The sequence below is a fragment of the Eschrichtius robustus genome, chromosome 3 (genome assembly GCF_028021215.1).
Source record: "Eschrichtius robustus isolate mEscRob2 chromosome 3, mEscRob2.pri, whole genome shotgun sequence".
Taxonomy (NCBI): domain Eukaryota; kingdom Metazoa; phylum Chordata; class Mammalia; order Artiodactyla; family Eschrichtiidae; genus Eschrichtius; species Eschrichtius robustus.
This window is the reverse complement of record NC_090826.1, coordinates 161,325,802-161,352,683: the sequence shown is the minus strand read 5'-3', so window position 1 is coordinate 161,352,683 and position 26,882 is coordinate 161,325,802. Positions and strand designations below refer to the sequence as shown.

General features: G+C 36.4%; 1 protein-coding gene across 3 annotated transcripts in view; it reads left to right on the top strand.

The window, feature by feature from the left end:
- Nucleotides 1-26,882, top strand: part of AKT3 (AKT serine/threonine kinase 3) — a 379,319-nt gene that overhangs the window by 171,770 nt on the left and 180,667 nt on the right. For all 3 annotated transcript variants that reach the window (XM_068541689.1, XM_068541691.1, XM_068541690.1), the window contains one exon: nucleotides 4,283-4,394. In XM_068541689.1, the coding sequence (XP_068397790.1) occupies nucleotides 4,283-4,394 (112 nt within the window). The remainder of the gene's footprint in view (nucleotides 1-4,282; nucleotides 4,395-26,882) is intronic.

Below are 26,882 nucleotides of genomic sequence, written 5' to 3'. Positions count from 1 at the left end.
GGGTTATGATATAATAAAAGCTAGCTACCTGACATTTTATCTAAGGATGCTTGCTTTATTCCTGCATATTAAATTGTTCCAGAAGTCATAGATAATCATTTGGTCAATAGCTTTTTAGAATCTCTATCCAAAATTTCTACTTAAAAAAAAAATTAAATTGTCCTGCCTTGAGTTAGGAATCTTTGCATAATAAAAAGGAAAATATTCTTCTAAAGAAGTATTGGCCAACCTATTTATTAACCCTGTCCCTTTTAAGAATTCTCTTCAAAATAAGTGTTTTTAAACATGCACCATGTCCTGAAAACTTTCATGGCATATTTTTCTTCATTTTAGAGAGAACTGTATGATGTGTTCATGTTTCCATATTATGGCTAACATGAAAGAACCCAAAGTGTTTCTGTTTACTGGCTCAGCTATTTTAATATGGTAATTTAAAGTTTCAACTGTTTTGAGTTTGGATTCAGCTCTTTAATTATATCTGTTTATGCACAGCAGTAAACCCTGAGGCATTGTGGTAGAATATTCTCTTCTCCTGATGTTGACTCGACTGTCACTTGAATATTGTGGACTGCCTTTTGGTAGCCACTTCTCTCTTCTATAGTTTCAATCTAATGGGTATTATTTAGAAGTTGGATTGATTTACAGAGTATTTCACACTGAAACCTGTAAACATATAGGTTTATTTCTATTCTTCATGTCCATAATTACATGTAACATTTTTGTTGAGCTAGAGGTTTCAGGAGGACCTGATTAAAACCTTTATACCATTAGTGGAATATTACTTTATAATTATACAGAATGATTAAAAATAGAGCTTGGCATGTGCTGTAAGCTTGTAGAGTTTCTTACTCATTTTTCTTACTTACTATGCCCAGAATCTGGTGCTTTTCCCATAATTGGCATTTCATTTATGTTGCTGATTCATGAATACTTAGCATATTTAGTCAAAACAAGCTTGTTGTGAATAACTACTTATGTCATTTTATTATTATTTTAATATTTTCCCAAAACAATTATATGCATAAATACAAATATTTTATTCTTTTCTAAACGTTACTTTTTAACGTCTGCTTGGGAATGGTAATTAATCACTTTTATTTTCCTTTTCGTAAATTGCAGTAATTAATAACCACTTAGAATCTCATATGTAGTATTTTAAATAGCTTTTACATTTACAGCATTAAGAAGTTCTTTAGATTATAGCATTTAAACTTCATTTAGGTGTAGTGTTGAAAATATGCTTCTTTTAAAGTTTACTTTAATTCCTCATAGTGCTTTTAAAGATGAGAAAATCTTGGGGCTTAATGTACTTTGTCTTGGGTAATAATAGCTGATGGTGTGTAATAGAGGCTAGATTTGAATCTGGTATTCTAAAGTCTATTATCTTAATTATCTTGACATCACCACAATGGAAAACTTAAGTAAAACTGAAATAGGTGAACCTTAGAGTGGGCATTCTTTCTTTCCTTTTCTGTTCTTCCTGTGTCCCTTTACTCCATGGTTCACTCTCGAGTATTTCTGTCAGGACTCTCCCTCTTTTTAAGTGTCTGTTCTCCATTCTTTACATTAAAAGCCAATTGGCAGGAATTCCCTGGTGGTCCAGTGGTTAAGACTCTGTGCTTCCACTGCAGGGGCCACGGGTTCGATGATCCCTGATTGGGGGACTAAGTTCCCACAAGGCACGTGGCAAGGCCAAAACAAAAACAAAAACAAAAAAAACACCAGTGGGTCAATTACTCAATCATCAGGTATTTACTCTGTACCCTTATGTGCTGTCACTGCTGTAGGTGCTGTGAGGAAGAGTCGTACACATAATTCCTAACTTTTAAGTAATTCATCTAGCTAGGACATCAAATTAACATTAATTAAATGTCTGCAAGACAGTATAGTGAACCATTGGCTGGAAGCTTGATAGGAATTTTATAAAGAAGGAAACAGGAAGGAACAATGGGCTTCAAAGAGAATCAGATTGAGTCTGTACCTTATAGGCAGAGTAAGTTGGGGGAAATTATGTGGTTCTTTATTGGTGTAAATTAGTATAATATCTTTGGTATTTTAAAACTTTTGTATTTCAAACAAAAAATATAAATTGGCATGCTATATTTGATTTTTTTAACATTCATATTTCAGAAAGTGTGTAACATTGTTAAGTACTTAACTGTGAAACGATGGATTTTATGATCTATCGATTCTATTACCTTTCCATTATTTTACATACCACCAGGTTCTCACTTCTCTCCTTACCCATTTTTAGTTCCTTAGTTGATTATCTAAACCACTCCCTTGTCTTGCATCCTGTATTCTGTTTCACTTTCTTGCATTTTCAAACTTACTTAGTTAAATTATAGCTTTGCTTAAATGCAATCCTTTGTATTCCCCATCTGCACTCATGTAACTGAAGTTATCTGGGGAAAACTATACAACCATGATCCCTGGTGGTACTTTAAATTTTTAATCATTAAATTCCATTGGACCCTTAATGCTGTTTAGCAGTCATGGATATTTCCCTAGTCTGTTTGCTCCTAGAAGGCTATTATATATCTTCTCTTTTCTCAAAACCCCAGTGCATCCTCTTCCAACCTTATTCTTAAGGATGGCTTTACATCCTAATTCATTGAGAAAGTAGAAGCAATGAGCAAATAATTTCTACCAGCTCTGGGCTCCTTTACCCTATCTTCTCTCCTGTTGCATCACTAAACTCTCTATACTCCTGACTACAGCCAGCCCTCTACTTGTTCAGTGAATCCTATCCCTTTTTGACTATATAAGGAAGTTGCTCCAGAAATTTTCTCCTCTTTCCTGTATCATCAAAATTACCTTCTTGTTGGATTATTACTGTCAGAATTCACTCACTTGGAAAATACTTATCGAGTGCTATATGTTAGTTCTCGGTGCTAACAATATATTAGTAGAGCTTATATTCTAGTTGAAGAAACAGACAGTAAATAAGAAAGATCTTAAGTTAGTCATCTCATATGTACAAAGATGGAAACATGCTATGGGAAATACAAAGTAAAGCAGGCAAGAGGAGTTGGGGAGTCCTGGGTAAAGGATGCAGATTTCAGTACTGAGTGGCATGGTTGAGGTAGGCTTCAATGTGAAGGTTAGAATTGATTTAAGACTTGAAGGAAGTGAGGAGTTAACTGTGGGGTTGTGTGAGGGGAAGAATGCCTGGCAGAAGGCACAACTAGACAAAAGGCCCTAAAGAGAGAGAGTGCAGTGCATTTCCTCAACAATACTGTCTGCTGCAGTGTCAGCAGCCAGCCCTATCCTATTTTCTCTTGTTGTCCAATACCAGATATCCTTTGGAGTGTAGCTCAGGTGTACACCTAATAATAGCAGCTAACATTTATTGAAAACTTACTGTGTGTCACACACTACGCTAAGTATTACAATTATGTATTATTAATCCCTACATCAGTTTTATGATGTAGGTACTCTTACTGCTTCCCATTTAATACTTGAAGACCAGAGAAGTTAATTGACTTGTCTAAGCTTGCATTGTTAATGGTAGGAAAAAAAGTTGAATCCAGGCACAGTAGTGTTGAAATCAATACTTTTAGCCACTATGCTATATGTTCCTTTTCTTTGAAGTCTTCCTAGATATAGATAATTGCTGATAGAATTTATCACTTCTGACTGACTGGCTCTAGGTGCTATAGATTACTAAGAGTTTTAGAGGGTGCATACTGTCAAAGTCTTATAATCTAGGTAGGGATAAGGATACCTTCCTAAAAATGATAAATAGTAATATAAGGTACTCTATGCTAAGTGAAAAATGAGGGGTACAATAATAAATAATGAGAATGTAGAGTGGAGAACGTAGTGAGAATGTTATGAGAATATAGCTTGGGGAATGGTCAGTCTAGGACCAGGTTGTTATAAAAAGCTTCATGGAAGGAGTAGAATTTGATCGGGACTTAAAGGACAGGTATTCTTTTGGCTGTTGGGGATTACATATGGTTAGGGGTAAAATAAATGGAAAACATTCCAAATAGTAATATTAGCTGGATCAAAGATATAGATAGAGGAAAGAGCAAGATGCATTTAAGGAAAGTTTAATAATCCAATTTGGCTGGTTAATAGAGCATGTGACTAGAATGGGTGATGGATTGGAAAGGAATACTGAAATCAGGTTGTGAACAAACAGCCTTGAGTGGAGATCCATAGAAATCTGTGAGGTTGCAGTGGTTTGTTTAGAATAGAACTCTGTACTTCTCAACTGTTTACTTCTTGGTTTAAATACAAGTATATTCAAAGAGACATTTTATTTTATTTCTAGAATGCCAGTTAATGAAAACAGAACGACCAAAGCCAAACACATTTATTATCAGATGTCTCCAGTGGACCACTGTTATAGAGAGAACATTTCATGTAGACACTCCAGAGGAAAGGTAAGAAACTCATTATTTCCATTTTGTGAAAAAGTGACAATCAGTCAAAAGGTGTATATGTATCTGAATTGACCACTTGTAAATATCTGTAAATATACTTGTAAAATGCTATAGTCCCCTAATTATTCTGTTTCTGGTATAACAGATAAATGACAGGCTTACAAAAATACTAAATCAAAACCTCTAGGAGTGCTATAAGATATACTTTTTAACAGAAAATAGAGCATTTAAAAGTTAAAATGTAAATTAAAGAGGACATTTTAATCACCAAACTACCTTTTAAAAATTATGTAATTGATTGTGTTCATATTTGGAATTCTAAGGCTGGTGACGGCAAAAGGTTTCAAGTAGTGTGCCATTATGCAAGTGACTTCCTAGAGTGTTATGCTGAGAAGGATTCTGAGATTGGGTCTAAGCTCAGTGAGGAAAAAAAAAAATCGGGCTTGATTGGCGTTGACTATCATCATTGCTAAAGAGGGGGGTGGCAAAATGTTAGTATCTAGCACACCAACTTCATCAGGCCCACATTTCATCTTCCTGATCTACTATCCTCCAATTCTGTCTTAATACCTTTTATCTGGTGGCTCTGATACTGAGTTAGGTCCAACAACCATGAAATCACTTTTCTACACGTTATCATATATGATCCAAATCAGAAACTTTGTGAAGTTAAATGTTACTAGCCTTATTTTCCAAATGAATAAATTAGGTCCTAAGAGACTTGTCTAAGATTTAAAACAAAAACAACCTCTTCCCCAAATGTAGTAAAGAGTAAAGTATTATTTTAATAATACTCTTTTTGTCAATAAATAGTAAACAGTAATGTATGATTAATTGCTTCAGGAAATATAGAAAAGAAGAAAAATAGAAAAGAATGAAAATTTACTCAGAGTTCGAATTCTACAACCAGAGTTAGGGACTGATAATATTTTCTTTTATATACTTCCAGTCTTACTCTGTGCAGATGTATTTAGGTCTTTGGTATACATAAAATTTGGTATGTCCTCCCTCCCCACACACCCTTGTCTTCCCTGGCCATTTCTATGTGCTAGATCCTCAGTTTGCTTATGTCTCCACCCATAACCATTGTTGGGCTAGTTACCATGTATCTTTCAGATCTGAGCTTAAAATGTCACATTTCCTACAAAACATTCCCTGACTCTTATAGAAGAGGTAGGACTCCCCTGCTGTATACTTAGTTATCTCCTTGTATCCTTTGTATCAAGTATATCTCCACTGTAATCTTTGTTTGCCTTTCTCACTTGACTGTAAGATTCTTGACTAGCAAGTATCATATCTTCCTTGCTCATTATTTTATCTTTAGCATGCAGTCCAAGGTCCGACATAATATTTGTTGACTGGCTGAATGAACGGAACTTTTCCCATGTCAGTATATAGTCTTGGAAAATATTATTCTTTGTGGATTTATAACATCCCATTGAAACATTAATTTTTCCATTTATGTTGGCAAAGCTGGACTTAAGCCATATCTTAATAATTATTACTATTTTTTCAAAATAGTCTCAGCTTTTTTAGTACATTCTTTAAAAGTTTTGATTAAAAAACATAATGTGGGGCTTCCCTGGTGGTGCAGTGGTTGAGAATCTGCCTGCCAATGCAGGGGACACGCGTTCGAGCCCTGGTCTGGGAAGATCCCACATGCCGCGGAGCAACTAGGCCTGTGAGCCACAACTACTGAGCCTGCGCATCTGGAGCCTGTGCTCCACAACAAGAGAGGCCGCGATAGTGAGAGGCCCACGCACCGCAATGAAGAGTGACCCCCACTTGCCACAACTAGAGAAAGCCCTCACACAGAAACTAAGACCCGACACAGCCAAAAATTAAAAAAAAATAAAAAAACCCAACAAAATCATAATATGAAATCTACCTTCATAACAAATTTTTAAGTTATGGTATAGTATTATAAACTATATGCACATTACTGTAGAGCAGATCTCTATAACTTTTTCATCTTGCATGGCTGAACCTCCATACCACTGAATAGCAACTCCGCATTTCCCTCTCCCACCCCTGTTAACCACCATTCTACTTTCTGCTTCTATGAGTTTGACTACCTCACCTTATAGATACCTCATATAAGTGGAAGCATACAAATTTGTCTTTCCGTGATTGTTTCATTTCACTTAGCATAACGTCCATGTTGTAGCATATGACAGGATTTCCTTCTTTTTTTTAAGATTATAATGTTCCATTGTATGTTTATACCATATTTTCTTTATCCACTCAACCATCAATGAACATTTAGGTTGTTTCCAACAGTTAGCTATTCTGAATAATACTGCAGTGAACAGGGGAGTACAAATATCTCTTCGAGATCCTGATTTCAATTCTTTGGGATAAATACCTGGAAGTGGATTGCTGGATCATAGGGTAGTTTTATTTTTAAATTTTTTAATTAAAAACTTTTTTTAATTGAAGTATAATTGATTTACAGTGTTGCGTTAGTTTCAGGTATACAACAAAGTGATTCAGTTATACATATAAATCTATTTTTTTTTTCAGATTCTTTTCCCTTATAGGTTATTATAAAATATTGAGTGTAGTTCCCTGTGCTATACAGTAGGTCCTTGTTGGTTATGTATTTTACATATAGTAGTTTGTATCTGTTAATCCCAAACTCCTGTGTTAATTAATCTTTTGAGGAGCTTCCATAGTGTTTTCCATAGTGGCTGCGCCATTTTATATTCCCATCAGCAGTGCACAAGGGTTCCAATTTCTCCACATTCTCACAGTCTTATAGAGGCCATTCTAACAGGTGTGACATGATGTCTCATGTGGTTTTGACTTGCATTCCCATGTTGATTAATGATGTTGAGCATCTTTTCATATTACTGTGATCATTTGTATATCTTCTTTGAAGAAATAACTATTCAAGTCTTTTGGCCATTTTAAAAAGCAGGTTATTTGTTTATAGTAATCTCTTATAATCCTTTTTATTTCTGTAGTATCAGTTTTAATGTCTCCTCTTCCACTTCTGATTTTGAGTCTTCTCTCCTTTTTTTCTTAGTTTAGCTAAAGCTTTGTCAATTTTGTTGATCTTTTCAACAACCCAATTGTTACTTTCATTGAATATTTCTATTCTCTATTTTGTGTGTTTCTGGTCTAATGTTTATTATTTTCTTCCTCCTGCTAACTGTAGGCTTAGTGTGTATATATAAAGTTAGGTTGCTTATTTGAGGTCTTTGCTCTTTTTTAATGTAGGCATTTATAGCCAAAAAACTTCCATCTTAGTACCACTTTTGCTGCAACCCATAAGTTTTGGTATATTGTATTTTTGTTTTCATTTGTCTCAAGGTTTTTTTATTTCTCTTTTGATTTCTTCTTGAATTCATTGGTTGTTCAATAGTATGTAATATGCACATATTTGCAGATTTTCCACTTTTCTTTCTGGTATTGATTTCTAGTTCTATTTCATTGTGGTCAAAAAAGATACTTGGTATGATTTCAGTCTTCTTAACTTTGTTAAGACTTGTTTTATGACCAAACATGTTATCTATCTTGGAGAGTGTGCACTTAAGAAGAATGTTTATTTTGCTGCTGTTGGGTGGAATGTTCTGTATATGTCTGTTAGAGCACTTTGATCTATATAGCATTATTCAAGTTCTGTTTCCACATTGATCTTATGTCTGCATATTCTGTTATTAAAAGAGGGGTTTTGAAATCTCCTATTATTGTAATGCTGTCACTTCTCCAGTTTTGTTAGTGTTTGTTTCATATATTGCTGTCTTGTTGAGTTCATACATATTTATAGTTGTTATATCTCCCTGGTGAATTGACCATCTTATCGTTATATAATGTCATTCTTTGTCTCTTGTGACAGTTTTTGACATAAAGTCTATTTTGTCTGATATAAGTATGGTTACCCCTGCTCTATTTTGTTTATCATTTTTGAATATCTTTTTCCATTCTTGTACTTTAACCTATGTATGTCCTAATATCTAAATTGAGTCTCTTTAGACAACGTATCGTGGGATCTTTGTTTATTCATTCAGCCACTCTGTATCTTTTTATTGAGTTAAATCCATTTACCTTTTTAAGGTAATTACTGATAGGGATTTGCCATTTTTTAAATTGTTTTCTGTTTGACTTGTTGCGGTTTGTTTTTTTTTTTTTGGTGCCTCTTTTCCTTTCCTGTCATCTTCCTTTGTGTTTCATTGATGTTTTTGTATTAACATGCTTTGATTTCTTTCTCATTTTCTCTTGTGTATTTTTTATAGGTATTTTCTTTGTAGTTACCTTAGAGCTGATATAAAATATCTTAAAGTTGTAACAATCTATTTAAAAATGTTAATAACTTCAGTTGCATACAGACCTCTACTCTTTTACTTAAATCCTCATACTTTATGTTCTTGGTGTCATAATCACATCTTTTTATATTGAGTATCCATTAACATGTTTTTATATTTATAGTTTTTTAAATACTTTTGTCTTTTAACTTCTGTACGAGAATTAAGTGACTTACATACCATTGTTACAGTATTCCAATATTATGTATTTTTAATATCTGTTTGTGTTTCTGTCTAGTGTCCTTTTGTTTCAACTTGAAGGACTCCCTTCAGCATTTCTTGTAAGGCAGGTCTAGTAGTGATGAACTCCCTCAGCTTTTGTTTACCTGGGAAAGTCTTTATTTCTCCTTTATTTTTGAAGGAGAAAGTTTTGACAGTTATTTATTCTTGGTTGGCAGTTTTTGCCTTTAAACACTTTGAATATATCATTTCACTGCCTTCAGACGTGCAATGTTTCTGCTGAGAAATCCACTGGTAGTCTTACAGAGACTCCCTTGTAGGTGATGAGTAGCTTTTCTCTTGCTTCTTTAAAGATTCTCTCTTTGTGTTTGACTTTTGACAATTTCATTATAATGTGTCTTAGTGTAGACTTTTTTTTTGGTTCATCCTAGTTGAATCTGAATGTCCCTTTCCTTTCCCATATTTGGGAAGTTTTCAGCTATTATTTTTCCAAATAAGCTTTCTGCCCCCTTTTCCCTTTCTTCTCCTTCTGGGACTCCCGTAGTGCGTTTAATGTCCATTTGATGGTACCTCATATGTCCCTTAGGCTTTCTTCACTCCTTTTCATTCTTTTTTCTTTTTGCTCCTTTACCTGGATAGTTTCAAATGACATGTTTTTGAGTTTGCTGATTCTTTCTTCTACTTGATCATGACTGCTGTTGAACCTGTCTGTTTAATTTTTCAATTCAGTTATTGTATTCTTAACCTCCAATTTAAAAATATATATTCTCTCTCTGGTGATATTCTCATATTGTTCAAGTATCATTGTACTGAGGTCATTGAGCATCTCTCTTACAGTTATTTTGAATTCTTTGTGAGGTAATTGATATACCTCTTTGTCTGTAGGGTCTGGAGAATTATTTAATTCTCTTAATTGGGTCATGTTTCCCTGTTTCTTCATTTGTCTTGTAAGTTTGTGTTGGGATCTGCACACTTGTAAAAACAGCCACCTCTCCCATCTTTAGAAATTGGCTTAGTGCAGGGAATGACCTTTACCAGTCAGCCCAGCTACAGATTCTAGTGAACTCTTCAGCGTTGTCTGTGGATGTGACTTCTCTGGATTGGTGCATGTAAATCTCCAGTTAGAAAGACTTGCGGGTTTCTTTTTTCAGGAGCTCATAATCTCTTGCTCCTTCTAGTGCTTGTCTCCAGTACTGCAGATTCTCTGGAGCCACTGCAAGTCCCCTAGCTCTGTTTTGTTCTCAGCACCACCTAGGCTTCTAGATTATGCCAGGTCCCATCAGTGCTCCAAGTCAGATGAGACAGAACCCAGTCCCGTGGGCAGTTCCCGAAAAACCAGAATATTGGATGCACACTGAACTCTTCTCTTTATCCCCTGAGGGAGAGGCTGCTTACTTGGGATACAGGAGTCTCTTAACTGATTTTTGGATTTCTCACAAAGGAAATTAATCTATGTATTGTTATTGAGTCAGTGTCTCTTTGGGGGGAAAGGAGGATCTAGGGCTTCCTATTCTGCCATTTTTCTGATGTCTCCAGAGCATTCTTCAGGTTATTTTTTTAAGGACTAAAGAAAATCTTTATTAGTATTTTAAATGAACTGCCTTAAACTTATAAATTAATTTGGAACACATTGATACATTTAAATATTTAGCATTACACTAGAGTACATGCTGTTTATATTCACTTAAATACTTTGGTAGAGTTTTTTCTCTATTTGAAACAGCGAGCTTATTTGTAGCTATTTTATATTTTTATTGCTTTTGTGATTAGGATGTTTGTCATTATTTTTTCTTATTTCTTGGTCTGAAAGAAAGCTGTTGGTTTCTGTTTATTATGTAACTCAAAACATTTATTCTTTTGTTGACATAGCATCTTCAGGCAACACTAGTTTTGTCTCTTCCTTTCGGATCATATTATCTATTATTTCTCTGTGTTTCTAAGCAATATTTAATAATTTTCATGACAGCAGGTATACTTTTTTCTCCTATTTTAATAAATGTACTTCAAAATATTCACTGTTAAATATGATTTTTATATATACTTTATTATGTGATACAGGAACATTGACTTTATGAAACAAGTCATTTCCTTTTCTTATAGCTAATCACTTTGTCACCACCATGCCCCACTACACTCACACCCACAATTGCATGTTCACACATACACCCCCCCTTGTGTTATAGCTATATTTATCTACCTGTAGTTTACCAAATACTAATAGTGGGTTCTCACATCACCTGGAGCTCTTTCTGGCTTTTTTGCCCCTATGATAGGAATACCTTCCTTTGTCTCTCTGTTCCTCACATTCTCTTCCTGTACCAGCTCATTGTACATTTCCATTTATAAATCACCTTTCTCTTTTGATCCCCATCCCAAACTTTCCATTGTTTTTCTTAGACACCACTGTACTCAACACATACTTGTTATATTTTACCTGTAACACCTTGTGATACTTATTCACAATACCAATAAGCTTCCCCTATCACTGTAAGTTCTCCCTACTCCATGCCTTATTTGAGCTTTAGCAGCACTCATATATTAGATATTTTAATTAAATACTTGTTTTCAGATAAATGATTAGCTTATGAAACTTGTTTAGTTTTTGTATAAGTGGTATATACTTTAAGATGAATACGTTTTCATAGGGGTCTCTGTTCTGTTTTCTAAATTGACTGCATTTTCCAACATTACATAAGAATTAGAAAATTCTTCTAATAATTAGATACCTTCTAATTAATTAGATACCTTCTTTCAATTAGTGAGATACTTGGGCCCAATATTCTTTTGCATATATGTATATATACACACACACACACACACACACACACACACACGCATATATATGTATACCACACACACACATATGCATACACACACACACACACACACCTCTGTGTTGTTCACTTATGGTGAATTAGGTAATTTAGGTCAGTAATCCACCTAAGAACTTACTAGAAAAGCTGGACAGAATTTTCACAAAAAGGGTTGGGGGGAAGTGACATCCAAGAGCCAATAAGGATGTGAAGAATTATGGGCCAAAACACTCTGGAAGAAAGAAACCCAGAAAAGTGAGCCCACTCTTTCTCTAGGGGTATCTGCCAATTCTAGAAGACATGTCTGAGATGTTAAGATTTGGAGTAACTGTCAGATCTGTGAATCAAATTTTGGAATCCAGGGCCTACCAAAAGGAGACATGGTAAATGACTATATTTTAGGTTGGCACTCTAAAGGACAATACCCTAGAATAAAATGTAAACTGGATATAGACTTACCTTTTAAAGATTGAAGTCTAGCATTAAATTATTTCATTCCTTAAATTTGGTTAACATAATCCACTTTTGCGAGTCTCCTATGAGCCTGCTAAAAGCAAATCTCTAAAAGAAGATTATATCTTATTAGGCCTCAAACTATTTCCTTTTTCATGTACCTTGTTCAATACTCATTTAAAAAAACAAGTATACAAATATTCAAGACAGTGTGGCCAAAACCACAAAAACAAAATAGACAACAGAGTAAGATTCATAGGGGCTCCAGATAATGGAGTTATCAGGCAGATTGAAATAAATATGTATTAGTATGTTCAAGGAAATAAAAGTTAAGGCTGAGAAATTCAGCATAGAGCTAGAAATTATAAAATAATGAATAAAACAAGAATTATAAAATTGAAAAATAAGATATTTAAAGTTCTTAGTGTTAGTGGGAGGTTTTAGTAATAAATTTAGCCTAGCATTAGGGAAAGTTAGTGAACTCAAAGATATGGTTCTAATAATATCCAGTTGAAAAATGAAAAGATAGAAGGGTAGAAAATAAAGATAAATAAGAGCAGAATGTAAGATAAAGGGGATGCAGTGAGATGGTCTTACATAACACACAATTGGAGTCTCAAAAAATAAGAGTGAAAGAATGGGGCAGAAAGTATTTGAAGAGACAATGGCTGAAAACTTTCTAAAATGGCTAAAAAGATATCAAATCACTTATTCAGGAAGTCCTAAAAATCTTATGGAGAAAAAATAGAAGGAAAACCCACCTAGTTTCGTTAGACCTTTTTTTTTTTTTTAAATTTTATTTATTTATTTATTTATGGCTGTGTTGGGTCTTCCTTTCTTTGCGAGGGCTTTCTCTCTAGTTGTGGCAAGTGGGGGCCACTCTTCATCGCAGTGCACGGGCCTCTCACTATCGCGGCCTCTCTTGTTGCGGAACACAGGCTTCAGATGCGCAGGCTCAGTAATTGTGGCTCACGGGCCCAGTTGCTCCGCGGCATGTGGGATCTCCCCAGACCAGGGATCGAACCCGTGTCCCCTGCATTGGCAGGCAGATTCTCAACCACTGCGCCACCAGGGAAGCCCTCGTTAGACTTTTGAAAACAAAAGAAAGTGGGAAAATCATCAAAGCACATAGAGATAAAAGTTACTTTGCCTTCAGAGGAGCAACAATCAGATCAAGAGGTAAGAGATCAACAGAAACCACTGACATGGAATGTATAGAATGGAATGATAGTTGGAGTTAATGTGCTGAAAGAAAATAAGTGCTAATGACCTAAAATCTTTTCCAGAAATAAAGGTAAAATGAAAGTATTTCAGTTGAATATTTTAATAATTTCACTCAAATATTGATAACAATTTAAGAGGTATGGCCAACATGGTGGAGAAGGGAGACGTTGAGCTCTACTCCTCCCACAGGCACATCAGAATTGCAACTGTTTACAGATGAGAACAACCTGAAGACTAGCAGGAGAGATTTTTCAAAACTAAAGATATAAAAATGGGTAAGAGGAGTGGAGACAGTTGCAGAGGTTCTCCCCAAAGGGTGAGAGGTCCAAGCCTTACATCAGGCTCCCCAGCACAGGGGTCCTGCACCAGGAAGAGGAGCACCCAGAATGTCTGGCTTTGAAAGTGAGCAAGACTCACATACAGGAGAGCTGGAGGACTGTAGGAAACAGACTTGCTCTTAAAGGGCTCATGTAAAATCTCCCAGTGCAGAGGCCACAGAGGCAGTAATTTGAAGAGAGCCTGAGTCAGACCCACTTGCTTGATGATCTTGAGCCTCCCAGAGAGGCAGAAGGCAACTATGACTCCCCCTAGGGATATAGATGCTGGAAGCAGCCATTTTGGAGAGCTCCTTCTACCAAAAGGACACTGGTGCTGGTAAGCACCATTTTGAAGTTTTCCCTCTAGATTATCAGCACTGGTAGCTTGCCCACCCATCAGCCAGGAAGCACCAGCGTGGAACCCAACAGGTCCTGGCTCTGCCCACCAGCCCCAGGGCCCCACACACCAATGGGTCTGGATCAGCCTTGGGAGCCCTCAGGCACCACAGTCAACCTACTAGTGGGCCAGCACCATCACTGGGACCTCCCAGAACCCACAAACAGCTGGCTTGGGACGTGACCTAGCTATCCCACCAACCGGGTAGCACCAACCGGGTAGCACCCAAATACCCTGGGCCCTGCAGCTGGTGACCCCAGAACCTGGCCTTGACCACCAGCAGATAAGAACTAGCCTCAGCACCTCCTGGGCCATGAAACCTGCTGTATTGGGACCCAGCCCCACCAACTAGTAGGCTGGCAGCCTCTACATGTCAAGGCCTGTTATCCAGCCAACTTGGGGGTCAACACCCCCTACCACTGTGCCTATGGTGGTCAGCCCTGCCACAAGAGAAGGGCCCATACAGCCCACATGGAGGCACCATATAGCTCTGGTGACCAGAGGGAGGTGTGCTGCTAAGCCCCATATGGTGACTCCTACATAAGGCCATTTCTCTAAATTGGGAAGTGTAACCAACCTACCTAATACATAGAAATAAAAACAGAGAATTATGCAAAATGAGGTAACAGAGAAATATGTTCCAAACGAAGGAACAAGATAAAACCCCAGAAGAACTAAGTGAAGTAGAGGAAAGCAATTTACTGGATAAAGAGTTCAAGGTAATGATCATAACGATGCTCAACATACTCAGTAGAAGAATGGATGAACACAGTGGGAAGTTTAACAAAGAGAAAATGTAAAGAAGAACCAAAGAAAGCTGAAGAATACAATAGCTGAAATAAAAAATACACTAGAAGGAATCAATAGTAAATTAGATGATAGACGGAAAGATCAGTGAACTGGAAGACAGAGAGTAGTGGAAATCACACAGATGAACTGAAAAAAGAAAAAGGAATTAAAAAAAATAAGGTTAGTTTAAGAGACCTGGGGACAACATCAGGCATACTAACATTCACATTATGAGAGGTCCCAGAAGGAGAAGAGAGAGAGAAAGAGGAGAGAACTTATTTGAATAAATAATAGCTAAAAACTTCTTTAACCTGGAAAAGGAAACAGACATCTGGTCCAGGAGACATAGAGGCCAAAATAAAATGAACCTAAAGAGATTCATACCAATACATACTGTAATTAAAATGGCAAAATTTAAAGAAAGAGAATCTTGAAAGTAGCAAGGGAAAAGCAAGTAGTTATGTACAAGGGAACTTCCATAAGACTATGAGCTGACTTTTCAGTAGAAACTTTTACAGGCCTGAAGGGTGTGTCATGATATATTTAAAGTGATGAAAGGAAAAAATCCTACAATCAAGAATGCTCTACCTAGCAATGCTGTCGTTCAGATTTGAAGGAGAGAGAAATAGTTTTATAGACAAAATCTAGAAGAGTTTAGCAGCACCAAACCAGCTATATAAGAAATGTTAAAGGGACTTCCCTGAGTGGGAAATAAAAGACCACAACTAGAAAATATGAAAATTACTAAAGGAAACATCTCATTGGTAACCAGGCAAATATATAATAATGATGGTACGTCAATCACTTTTAAAGCTAGTAGAAAGGTTAAAAGACAAAAGTAGTAAAATCATGTATAGCTACAATAAGTAGTTAAGGGACACACAAAACAAAATGATGTAAAATATGTCTAAAACATTAAATGTGTGTGTGTGGGTGGATTGTTAGAATGTGTTTGAAGTTAAGTGATCATCAACTTAAAATGATCACATACAATGTTAATATAATGCAAATGTGATACTAAAGCTAGTCATCGTGTCACAAGGGAAGAGAACAAAAGAAGAAGAAAGGAACAAAAAAGAAGCACAAAAACAACCAGAAAGCAATAAATAAAATGCCAGTAAATACAAAATGCCAATATATAGAGTTTAAAGCAAAGACTGTAGCAAGAGACAAAGAAGGATATACATGATGATAAAGGGATCAAGAAGAATATATAAAAATTGTAAATATATATGCACCCAACATAGGAGCACCTAAATACATAAAGCAAATATTAAAGGGAGATATTGACAATAACACAATAATAGGGGATTTTAACATCCCACTTACATCAATGGACAGATCATTGAAACAGAAAAATCAGTAAGGCAATACTGGCCTTAAATTTCACATTAGACCAGATAATATACATACACACACACACACACACACACACACACACACACACACACACACACGTAGAGAGAGAGAGAGGGTATTCCATCTAAACCCAGCAGAATACACATTCTTTTCAAGTGCACATGAAAGACTCTCCAGGATATATCACATGCTAGGCCACAAAACAAGTCTCAACAAATTTAAGAGGATTGAAATTATATCAAGCATCTTTTCTGACTGTGAAGGTATGAGACTAGAAATCACCTACATGGACACATGGCAGCTAAACAATATGTTACTAAACAATCAGTGGGTCACTAAAGAAATCATAGAGGAAATAAAAGAATATTTTGAGACAAATGAAAACGGAAACACGATTCAAAATCAGTGGGATACAGCAAAAGCAGCTCTAAGAGGGAAGCTTATAATAATACATGCCTACCTCAGGAAACAAGAAAAATCTCAAATAAGCACCCTCACCTTTCACCTAAGAAAACTAGGAATAGAAGAATAAAGAATAAACAAAACCCTGAGTTAGTAGAAAGAAACAAATAATAAAGACCAGAGTAGAAATGAATAAAATAGAGACTGAAAAAATAATAGAAAATATCAATGAAACTAAAAGCTGGTTCTTTGAAAAAGTAAACAAAATTGAAAATCCTTTAGACAGACTCATCAAGAAAAAGAGAAAAGGGCCAAAATGAATAAAATCTGAAATGAAAGAGGAGACATTACAACCAAAACCACAGTAAAGAAAGGATCATAAAAGAATACTGTGAACAATTATATACCAGTAAAATGGACAACCTAGAAGTAATGGATAAATTACTAGAAATGTACAATCTCCCAAAACTGAATGAGGAAGAAATAGAGTATATGAACAGACCAGTTACCAGTAACTGAAAATGAATCAGTTAAAAAACAAAACAAAACCTTCCAACAAACAAAAGTTCAGGCCAGACAGCTTTTCAGGTGAATTCTACCAAACATTTAAAGAAGAGCTAATACCTATCCTTGTTAAGCTATTCTAAAAAAATTAAAGAGGAAGAAATGCTTAAATAAATGGTGTTGGGAAAACAGGCTGCTTCATGCAAACGAATGAAACTGAACTACTTTCTTAAACTATATACAAAATAATATCAAAATGAATTCAAGACTTAAACGTGAGACCTGAAAGCACAAAACTCCTAAAAGAAAACATAGTCAATATGCTCTTTTTTTTTTTTTTTAATTAATTTATTTATTTATTTATTTATATTTGGCTGCATTGGGTCTTCGTTGCTGCACGTGGGCTTCCTCCAGCTGCGGCGAGCAGGGGCTACTCTTCATTGCGGTCGGTGTGCGGTCCTCTCACTGCGGCGGCCTCTCCCATTGCAGAGCATGGGCTCCAGGTGCACGTGCCTCAGTAGTTGTGGCACGCGGGCCCAGCAGCTGTGGCTCGCAGGCTCCAGAGCTCAGGATCAGCAGCTGTGGCACACGGGCCTAGTTGCTCCATGGCATGTGGGATCCTCCCGGACCAGGGCTCGAACCCATGTCCCCTGCATTGGCAGGCGGACTCCCAACCACTGCTCCACCAGGGAAGCCCTCAATATGCTCTTTGACATCAGTCTTAGCAATATTTTTTTGATAGGTCTTCCCAGGCAAGAAAAACAAAAGCAGAAATAAACAAATGAGAATATATCAAACAAAAGCTTCTACACAGTGAAGAGAACCATTAACAAAACAAAAAGGCAACTTACTAAATGGGAGAAGGTATTTGCAAATGATATATCCAATAAGAGGTTAATATTCAAAATACATAAAGAACTCTCACACCGTTCAGTATCAGGAAAACAATCTGAATAAAAAATAAGCATAGGATCTGAATAGACATTTTTCCAAGGAAGACATACAGATGGCCAGCAGACCCATGAAAAGATGCTCAAAATCACTACCAGGAAAATGGAAATCAAAACCACAATGAGATATCATCTCACACCTGTTAGAATGGAAATTATCAGAAAGATAAGAAATAACAAGTGCTGATGAGGATGTGGGGAAAAGGGAACCCTTGTACACTGTTGGCAGGACTGTAAATTGGTGCAGCCACTATGGAAAACAGTATGGAGGGTCCTCAAAAATTAAAAATAGTACTACCATCCAAGCTAGCAAGTTTACTTCTGGTTATTTTTCTGAAGAAAATGGAAACACTAATTTGAAAAGATGTATGCACCCTTGTGTTCATTGCAGTATTATTTAAAGTAGCCAAGCTATGGAAGCAACCTTAGTGTCCATCCATAGATGAATGGATAAAGAAGATGTGGTATGCATATACAATGGAAAAAAGAATGAACTCTTGCCATGACAACATGGATGAACCTAAAAGAGTATTATACTAAGTGAAGTAAGGCAGACAAAGACAAATACCATATGATTTCAGTTATATGTGGAATCTAAAAAACAAAACAGAAACACTCATAGATATGGAGAATAAGCAGGTGGTGGCCAGATAGGGAGGATGCAAAGAAAAAAAAAATGGTACCTATGTGATGTAATGAATGCTAATTAGCTTTACTGAGGTATTCAGTTCACAATGCATATTTATATTTTTAAAGGAATTTTAAAGTGCAGAGCAGAGAAAAGATTACTGATACAGTTTGTTACCAGCAGGCCTGCTGTAAAGGAAATCCTTCTTCAGACAGAATTAAAATCATTCCAAATAGGAGGAAAGATGTAAGAATAAATGAAAAAATTAAAATAGTAAATAAGTTGATAAAGCCAAATGAGTATTGATCTTATGAACAATAATAATATATTTTGTGGTTTGATTATATAAAGAATAAAACAAATCTGAAATAATAGCGTAAATTGAGGTTGACGGGAAAATGGAGTTCATTTCTAGAGATATCACCGTGTTTTCTGGGAAGAGTTAGAAGTATTGATGTATTAGACTTTGCTGAGTCAGGGATGAATGTTATAATTTCAAGGATAACTTCTAAAAGGAAAGTAAGGGTATGATGATCATCAAGATAATATGAAGAGAAATAGAATCATAAAAAATTAATGAATCTGTTTTATATTATATAAGTGAACTCTGTGTAAGTTAAGAGTGTATTTTAAAATAATACAGAATAAGATGGCTGAAAACTCTGAAGGAAAACTGAACTGGAATTCTGAAAAAAGTGTAAAATAATAAAACAAAACTAGAAAGGCAAAGAGGAAAATAAGAGGAAACAAGCAGAAAAAAATAAAATAGTGGACTCTTGTGCAACCATATAAATAATTGTATCAAATATTAATGTATTTAACACTGCAGTTAAAAGGCAGAGAATTTCAGAATTGATGAAAATGCAAGGTTTACTTAAATACTCTCTGTAAGAGATGTACTTTAAATATAAAGAGAGCTAGGTTGTATCATGCATTCATTAAGCATAAAAAGGAGATTTGCTATATTATATGAGATTTCAAAATAAAATATTACTAGAAACCAGTAAGACAGCTATGATAAAAGGGTTGATTGATCTGGATGATATACAATTATTAATATGTATGCATACAATAATGATTAAAAAAAGAAGAACAGACAATCCCACAATCATATTTGGAAATTAAAAAATTTTTTTCAATAAGAACAACTAGACAAAAAATCAACAAAGACATAGAATTATACTACCACCATGATGTAATTGATATTTACAGACTACTACACCCAAAATTGGCAGAATAAACAGTTTTCAAATGCATATGGTTAATTCACCAGGATTAATTGTATCCTGGTTTATAATCCTGGATTATAAAATGATTGATCAGAAATCAAGTGTATAAGAAAACCAGAAAAGCTGCAGGTGTTTGGAAATTGAATAACATACCTCTTAGTAATCACTGAGTCAAAAACAAAATTCAAAAGAGCCATTACAAATTACAGCTGATCTTTGAACAATATGGGTTCGAACGGCACTATTCCACTTATATGTGGATATTTTTTCAATAAATACGTACTCCAGTGCTACACAATGCTTAGTTGGTTGAATCTGAGGATGCAGAACCACAGATACTGGCGGGTTCAATACGGCAGAGTAGGAGGACGTGGAGTTCTCGTCTCCTCACAGCTAGGGGACCTACCAGGCGCTGGTGGGGGAGCTCGCACACCTGAGGGGATGGGAGGAACCCCCGAGCGATCGGGTAGGACGTTGGGGGAGGGAGTGGGGAGGAGAAGTGGAGGCCAGACAGGACTGGTGCCCCTGAGGGGTGGCTGGGGGAGGGGAAGAGTTCCCACGCCTGGAGGGGCCCACTCACAGAGAGAGGATCAACAGGGACAGGGAGAGACTCTCAAGGGATCAGAGGATTGGAAGGGAACACGGCCAGTGTTTCCCCTGCCCACTCGGGCCTATGGAGTCTGCTGAAGTCCAGGGCTTGATCTTCTGCCCTCTGAGGGCCCCTCTGGCTGCATGGGTCCTGGGGGCGTGGGAGGGAGAGGGAGGAAAAGTAGAGGCTAGATGGGGACTGGTGCCCCTGAGGGGCGGCTGGGGGAGGTGAGGGGTTCCCACTCGGGAGGGGCCTACCCATGGTGAGGAGATAAGCGGGAATGGAGGGAGACCTTCTTGGGATGGGAGGATGAGAAGGGAACACAGCCAGCATTTCCCCCACCCACTCAGGCCCAGGGAGCCTGGTGAGGTCCAGCACCTGATCCTCTGCCCTCCAAGGCCCCCTCCAGCCACGTGGGGCCTGGGGGCATGGGAGGGAGGAAAAGTAGAGGCAAGAAGGGACTGGTGCCCCTGAGGGACAGCTGGGGGAGGGACCACCCTGAGGCCCCTCTGGGGGCCTAGGCCCCGCCCCACCACCATCCCCCCCAGGGCCTCTTCCACCCACCTAAGCCTAGGCCCTGCCCCCGCCTAGCCCCACCCCCCGCAGCCAAGCCTTTTTTTTTTTTTAAACAGCATGAGCAAGTGGGTTTTATTCCAGAAATGCAACATTGATTTAATATTAAGACTCAATTAAGTTAAATATACCACATCAATAGACTAAAGGACAAAAACCACATTATCATCTCAGTAGCTGCATAAAAAGCATTGGGCAAAATTCAACATCCCTTCATGATAAAAACACTCAAACTAGAAACAGAAAGAAACATCTTCAACCTGATATAAGACATCTACGAAAAACCCACATCTAACACCATACTTAATGGTGAAAGGCAGAGATGCTTCCCCCTAAAATCAGGAACAATGCAAGAATGTCATCTCTCACCACTTCTTTTCTACATTGTTCTGGACAGGGCTATTAGGCAAGGGAAAGAAATAAAATGAATCTACATTGGAAAAGAAGTAAAACTTTTCTATTTGCAGACAACATAATCCTGTGTGAAGAAAATCCTAAAGAACCCCTGCCCCCCACACAAAACTATTAGACCTAATACAGGGGCTCAACAAGGTTACAATACAAGATCATATACAAAAATCAATTGTATTTCTATACACTTACAATGAATAATTCAAAAATGAAATTAAGAAAACAGTTCCATTTACAATAGCATCAAAAGGATAATATACTTAGGAATAAATTTAACAAATGACGTACAAGACTTGTACACTGTAAACTACACAAAACATTGTTGAGTGAAATTAAAGAAGATCTAAATAAGTGGAAAGGCACCTCACATTCACGGATTGGAAGACTTAGTGTTAAGATGGCAATACTCCCCTAGTAGACCTACTGATACAATAAAATCCCTATCAAAATTTGAACAGCTCTTTCCCCCCAGAAATTAACAATCTGACCCTAGAATTCTAACAATAACAAATAAAAGGGTCCCAGAATGGACGGAACAGTCTTGAAAAAGAACAAAGTTCAAGTACTCACACTTCCCAATTTCAAAACCCACTACAAAGCTACTATAGTCAAGACAGTATTGTACTGACATACGGATAGTATGTAGCCAGATAATGGAATAGAATGAAGAGTCCAGAAACAAACTCATATCTCTGTGGTCAGTTGATTATTGTCAGGGGTGCCAAGGCCATTCAATGGCAAAGAATAATGTTTCAACAAATGGTCTTGGGATAACTGGATGTTCACATGCAAAAGAATGAATTTAGACCTATACCTCACACTGTATACAACAATTAACTAAAAATTGATCAAAAACCTAAATGTAAGAGCTAAAACTATAAAACACTCAGAAGAAAACATAGATGTAAATGTTAATAATCTTGGATTAGGCAATGATTTCCTAGGTATGATACAAAAAGCACAGCAAGAGAAGAAACAAAAATAGGTAATTTGGAATCATCAAAATTAAAACTTTTATCCTTTAAAGGACACTATCAAGAAAGTGAAAAGACAACCCATAGTATGGGAGAAAATGTTTGCAAATCGTATACGTTATAAGGGACTTGTATCCAGAATGTACAAAGAAATCTTACAACTCAATACAAAAGACAAATCAGACATTTAAAAAATGGGCAAAGGATTTGAATAGAAATTTATCCAAAGAAGATATACAAATAGCCCATGAGCACATGAGAAGGTGCTCAACATCATTCGCTTCAGGAAAACAAAAATCAAAGTCACAATGAGATACCACTTCACACGCACTGGGATAGCTACAATAAAACAGACAGATAATAACAAGTGTGGAGAAATTAGAAGCCTCATACAGTGCTGGTTGGAGTGTAAAATGGTACAGCTGCTTTGGAAAACAATATGGCAGGTCCTCAAAAGTTAAATATAGAGTTACCATATGACCCAGCAATTCCTCTACTAGGTATATACCACAAAGAAATAAAAACTTATGTATACTCAAAAAAACTTGTATATGATGTTCATAGTAGCATTATTCATAATTGCCAAAAAGTACAAACAATAGAAATATCCATGAACTGACAACTGGATAAATAAATATGGTACATTTTTACAATGGGATGTTATTCAAAAATAATAAGAAATGAAGTACATCATGGATGAGCCTTAAAAACATTTTGTTAAATCACAAGAAGCCAGGCGTAAAGAACAATATATTGTATGATTCCATTTATGTGAAATGCTCAGAACAGGCAGACAGACAGAAAGTACATTGGTAGATGCCTAGGGTTAGGGTTTTTCGTTGGGGTGATTAAAATGTTCTTAAGTGTGCTTAAGTTGTGATGATGGTTGCACAATTTTGTGAACATACTAGATATCACTGACTTGTTCACATTAAAGGAGTACTTTGTGTGATATGTTAATTATATTCCAATAAGGCTGTTAAAATTGATATAAGTAAATAAATTAATTAAATAACATTTCAGTCCATGTCACATATTCCAGTAATCCCAAAGCTTCTCTGGAAATGACTGCTGTGATGCATGGATTGTGGTATCTTGGCTCCCAGGGCGGAGGTTGGGCCTGAGCTCCTGTGGTGGGAGCGCTGAGTCCAAACAGCTGGACTAACAGAGAACCTCAGACCCCAGGGAATCTTAATCAGAGCGAGGTCTCCTGGAGGTCCTCATCTCAGCACCAAGACCCAGCTCTACCCAACTGCCTGCAAACTCCAGTGCTGGATGCCGCAAGCCAAACAGCCAGTAAGACAGGAACACAGCCCCACCCATCAAAAAAAGAAAAGAGATGACAAAAACCTGTTACAGATGGAGGAGCAAGGTAAAAACCTACAAGACCAAATAAAAGAAGAGGAAATAGGCAACCTACCTGAAAAAGAATACAGAGTAATGATAGTAAAGATGATCCAAAGTCACAGAAATAGAATGGAGGCATGGATCAAGAAAATACAAGAGATGGTTAACAAAGACCTAGTAGAACTAAAAACCAAACAAACAGTGAATAACAACACGATAACTGAAATGAAAAATACACTAGAAGGAATCAATAGCAGAATAACTGAGACAGAAGAATGGATAAATGAGCTGGAAGATAGAATGGTGGAAATAACCACTAAGGAGCAGAATAAAGAATGAAAAGAACTAAGGACAGTCTTAGAGACCTCTGGGACAATATTAAATGCAACAACATAACAAATTATAGTGGTCCCAAAAGAAGAATAGAAAGAGAAAGGGTCTGAGAAAATATCTGAAGAAATTATAGTTGAAAACTTCCCTAACGTGGGAAAGGAAATAGCCACCCAAGTCCAGGAAGCACAGAGAGTCCCATATAGGATAAACCTTAGGAGAAACACACCAAGACACATATTAATCAAACTAACAACAATTAAATTCAAAGAAAAAAAATTAAAAACAGCAAGGGGAAAGCAACAAATAAAATACAAGGGAATCTCTATAAGGTTATCAGCTCATTTTTCAGCAGAAACTGCAGGTCAGAAGGCAGTGGCAGGATATATTTAAAGTGATGAAAGGGAAAAACCTACAAGCAAGATTACTCTACCCAGCAAGGATCTCATTCAGATTTGATGGAGAAATCAAAAGCTTTACAGACAAACAAAAGCTAAGAGAATTCAGCACCACCAAACCAGCTTTACAACAAATGCTAAAGGAACTTCTCTAGGTGCGCAACACAAGAGAAGAAAAAGACCCACAAAAACAAACCCCAAACAATTAAGAAAATGGTAATAGGAACATACATTTCAATAATTGCCTTGAATGTAAATGGATTAAGTGCTCCAAGCCAAAGATACAGACTGGCTGAATGGATACAAAAACAGGACCCATATATGCTGTCTTCAAGAGATCCACTTCAGACCTAGGGATACATACAGACTGAAAGTGAGGAGATGGAAAAAGCTATTCCATGCAAATGGAAATCAAAAGAAAGCTGGAGTAGCAATACTCGTATCAGATAAAATAGACTTTAAAATAAAGACTTGTTACGAGAGACAAGGAAGGACACTACATAATGATCAAGGGATCAATCCAAGAAGAAAACATAATAATTATAAATATTTATGCACCCAACATAAGAGCACCTCAGTACATAAGGCAAATGCTAACAGCCATAAAAGAGGAAATCAACAGTAACACAATAATAGTGGTGGACTTTAACACCCTATGTGCACCAATGGACAGATCATCCAGACAGAAAATAAATAAGGAAACAGAAGCTTTAAATAACACAATAGACCACATAGATTTAATTGATATTTATAGGACATTCCACCCAAAAGCAGTAGAATACACTTTCTTAAGCACACAAGGAACATTCAACAAGATAGATCACATCTTGTGTCACAAATCAAGCCTCGGAAAATGTAAGAAAATTGAAATCGTATCAAGTATCTTTTTTGAGCACAACACTATGAGATTAGAAATCAGAGGAAAAAAGCTGTAAAAAACACAAACACATGGAGGCTAAACAGTGTGCTGCTAAAAAACAAGAGATCACTGAAGAAATCAAAGAGGAAAGAAAAAAAAAATACATAGAAACAAATGACAACAAAAACACAATGACCCAAAACTGTGTTTCCAAAACACAGGAAAAGCAGTTCTAAGAGGGAAGTTTATAGCAATTGAATCTCACCTCAAGAAACAAGAAAAATCTCACATAAACAGTCTAACCTTACACCTAAAGCAACTAGAGAAAGAAGAACAAAGGAAACCCAAAGTTAGCATAGGGAAAGAAATCATAAAGATCAGAGCAGAAATAAATGAAATAGAAACGAAGAAAACAATAGCAAAGATCAGTAAAAACAAAAGTTGGTTCTTTCAGAAGATAAACAAAATTGCTAAACCTTTTGCCAGACTCATCAAGAAAAAAAGGGAGAGGACTCAATAAAGTTAGAAATGAAAAAGCAGAAATTACAACTGACACCACAGAAATACAAAGGATCATGAGACTAATACAAGCAACTCTGTGCAAATAAAATGGACAACCTGGAAGAAATGGACAAATTCTTGGAAAGGTACAATCTTCCAAGACTGAACCGGGAAGAAATAGAAAATATAAACAGACCAATCATAGGTACTGAAATTGAAACTGTGATTGAAAATCTTCCAACAAACAAAAGTCTAGGACCAGATCACTTCACTGGCGACTTCTATCAAATATTTAGAGAAGAGCTAACACCTATACTTCTCAAACTCTTCCAAAAAATTGCAGAGGGAGCATCACTCCCAAACTCGTTCAAGGAGACCACCATCACCCTGATACCAACACCAAAGATATCAGGGGAAAAAAAATTACAGACGAATATCACTGATGAGCATAGATGCAAAAAGGTGCTTAGAGGGAAATGTATCACCTCTACAAAGGTGCTTGTATTTGAAAAGAAGAAAGTTCTCTAGTCATTAAGTTTCCATCTTAAGAAAGTAGAAGAGTAGAGTAAATTAATCCCAGAGCAATCTGAAAGAAAGAAACAATAGAGAGTAGAATTCAATTAAATAGAAAGCAGAAAAATAATAGGGAATAATCCATAAACAAAAGTTAGTTCTTTGAAAATACTTAATAGAATAAAAAAATGTCTTGGAAGATTGTTAGGAAAAAATAGAAAAAAGAGGGAAGACACAAATTACTGATACTGACCCCTAGAAAACATTGGCACACTTGAACAGCTCAATATCAATGAACAGTATTGAGTTTGAGTAAAATAATTTTCCTGAAGAAAAACTCCAATTCCAGATGGCTTCACTGTTTACTTCTGTCAAATATTTGAAGAGGAAATATTACCAAGCCTACACAATTAATTACATAAAATAATGGAGGTGGGAACC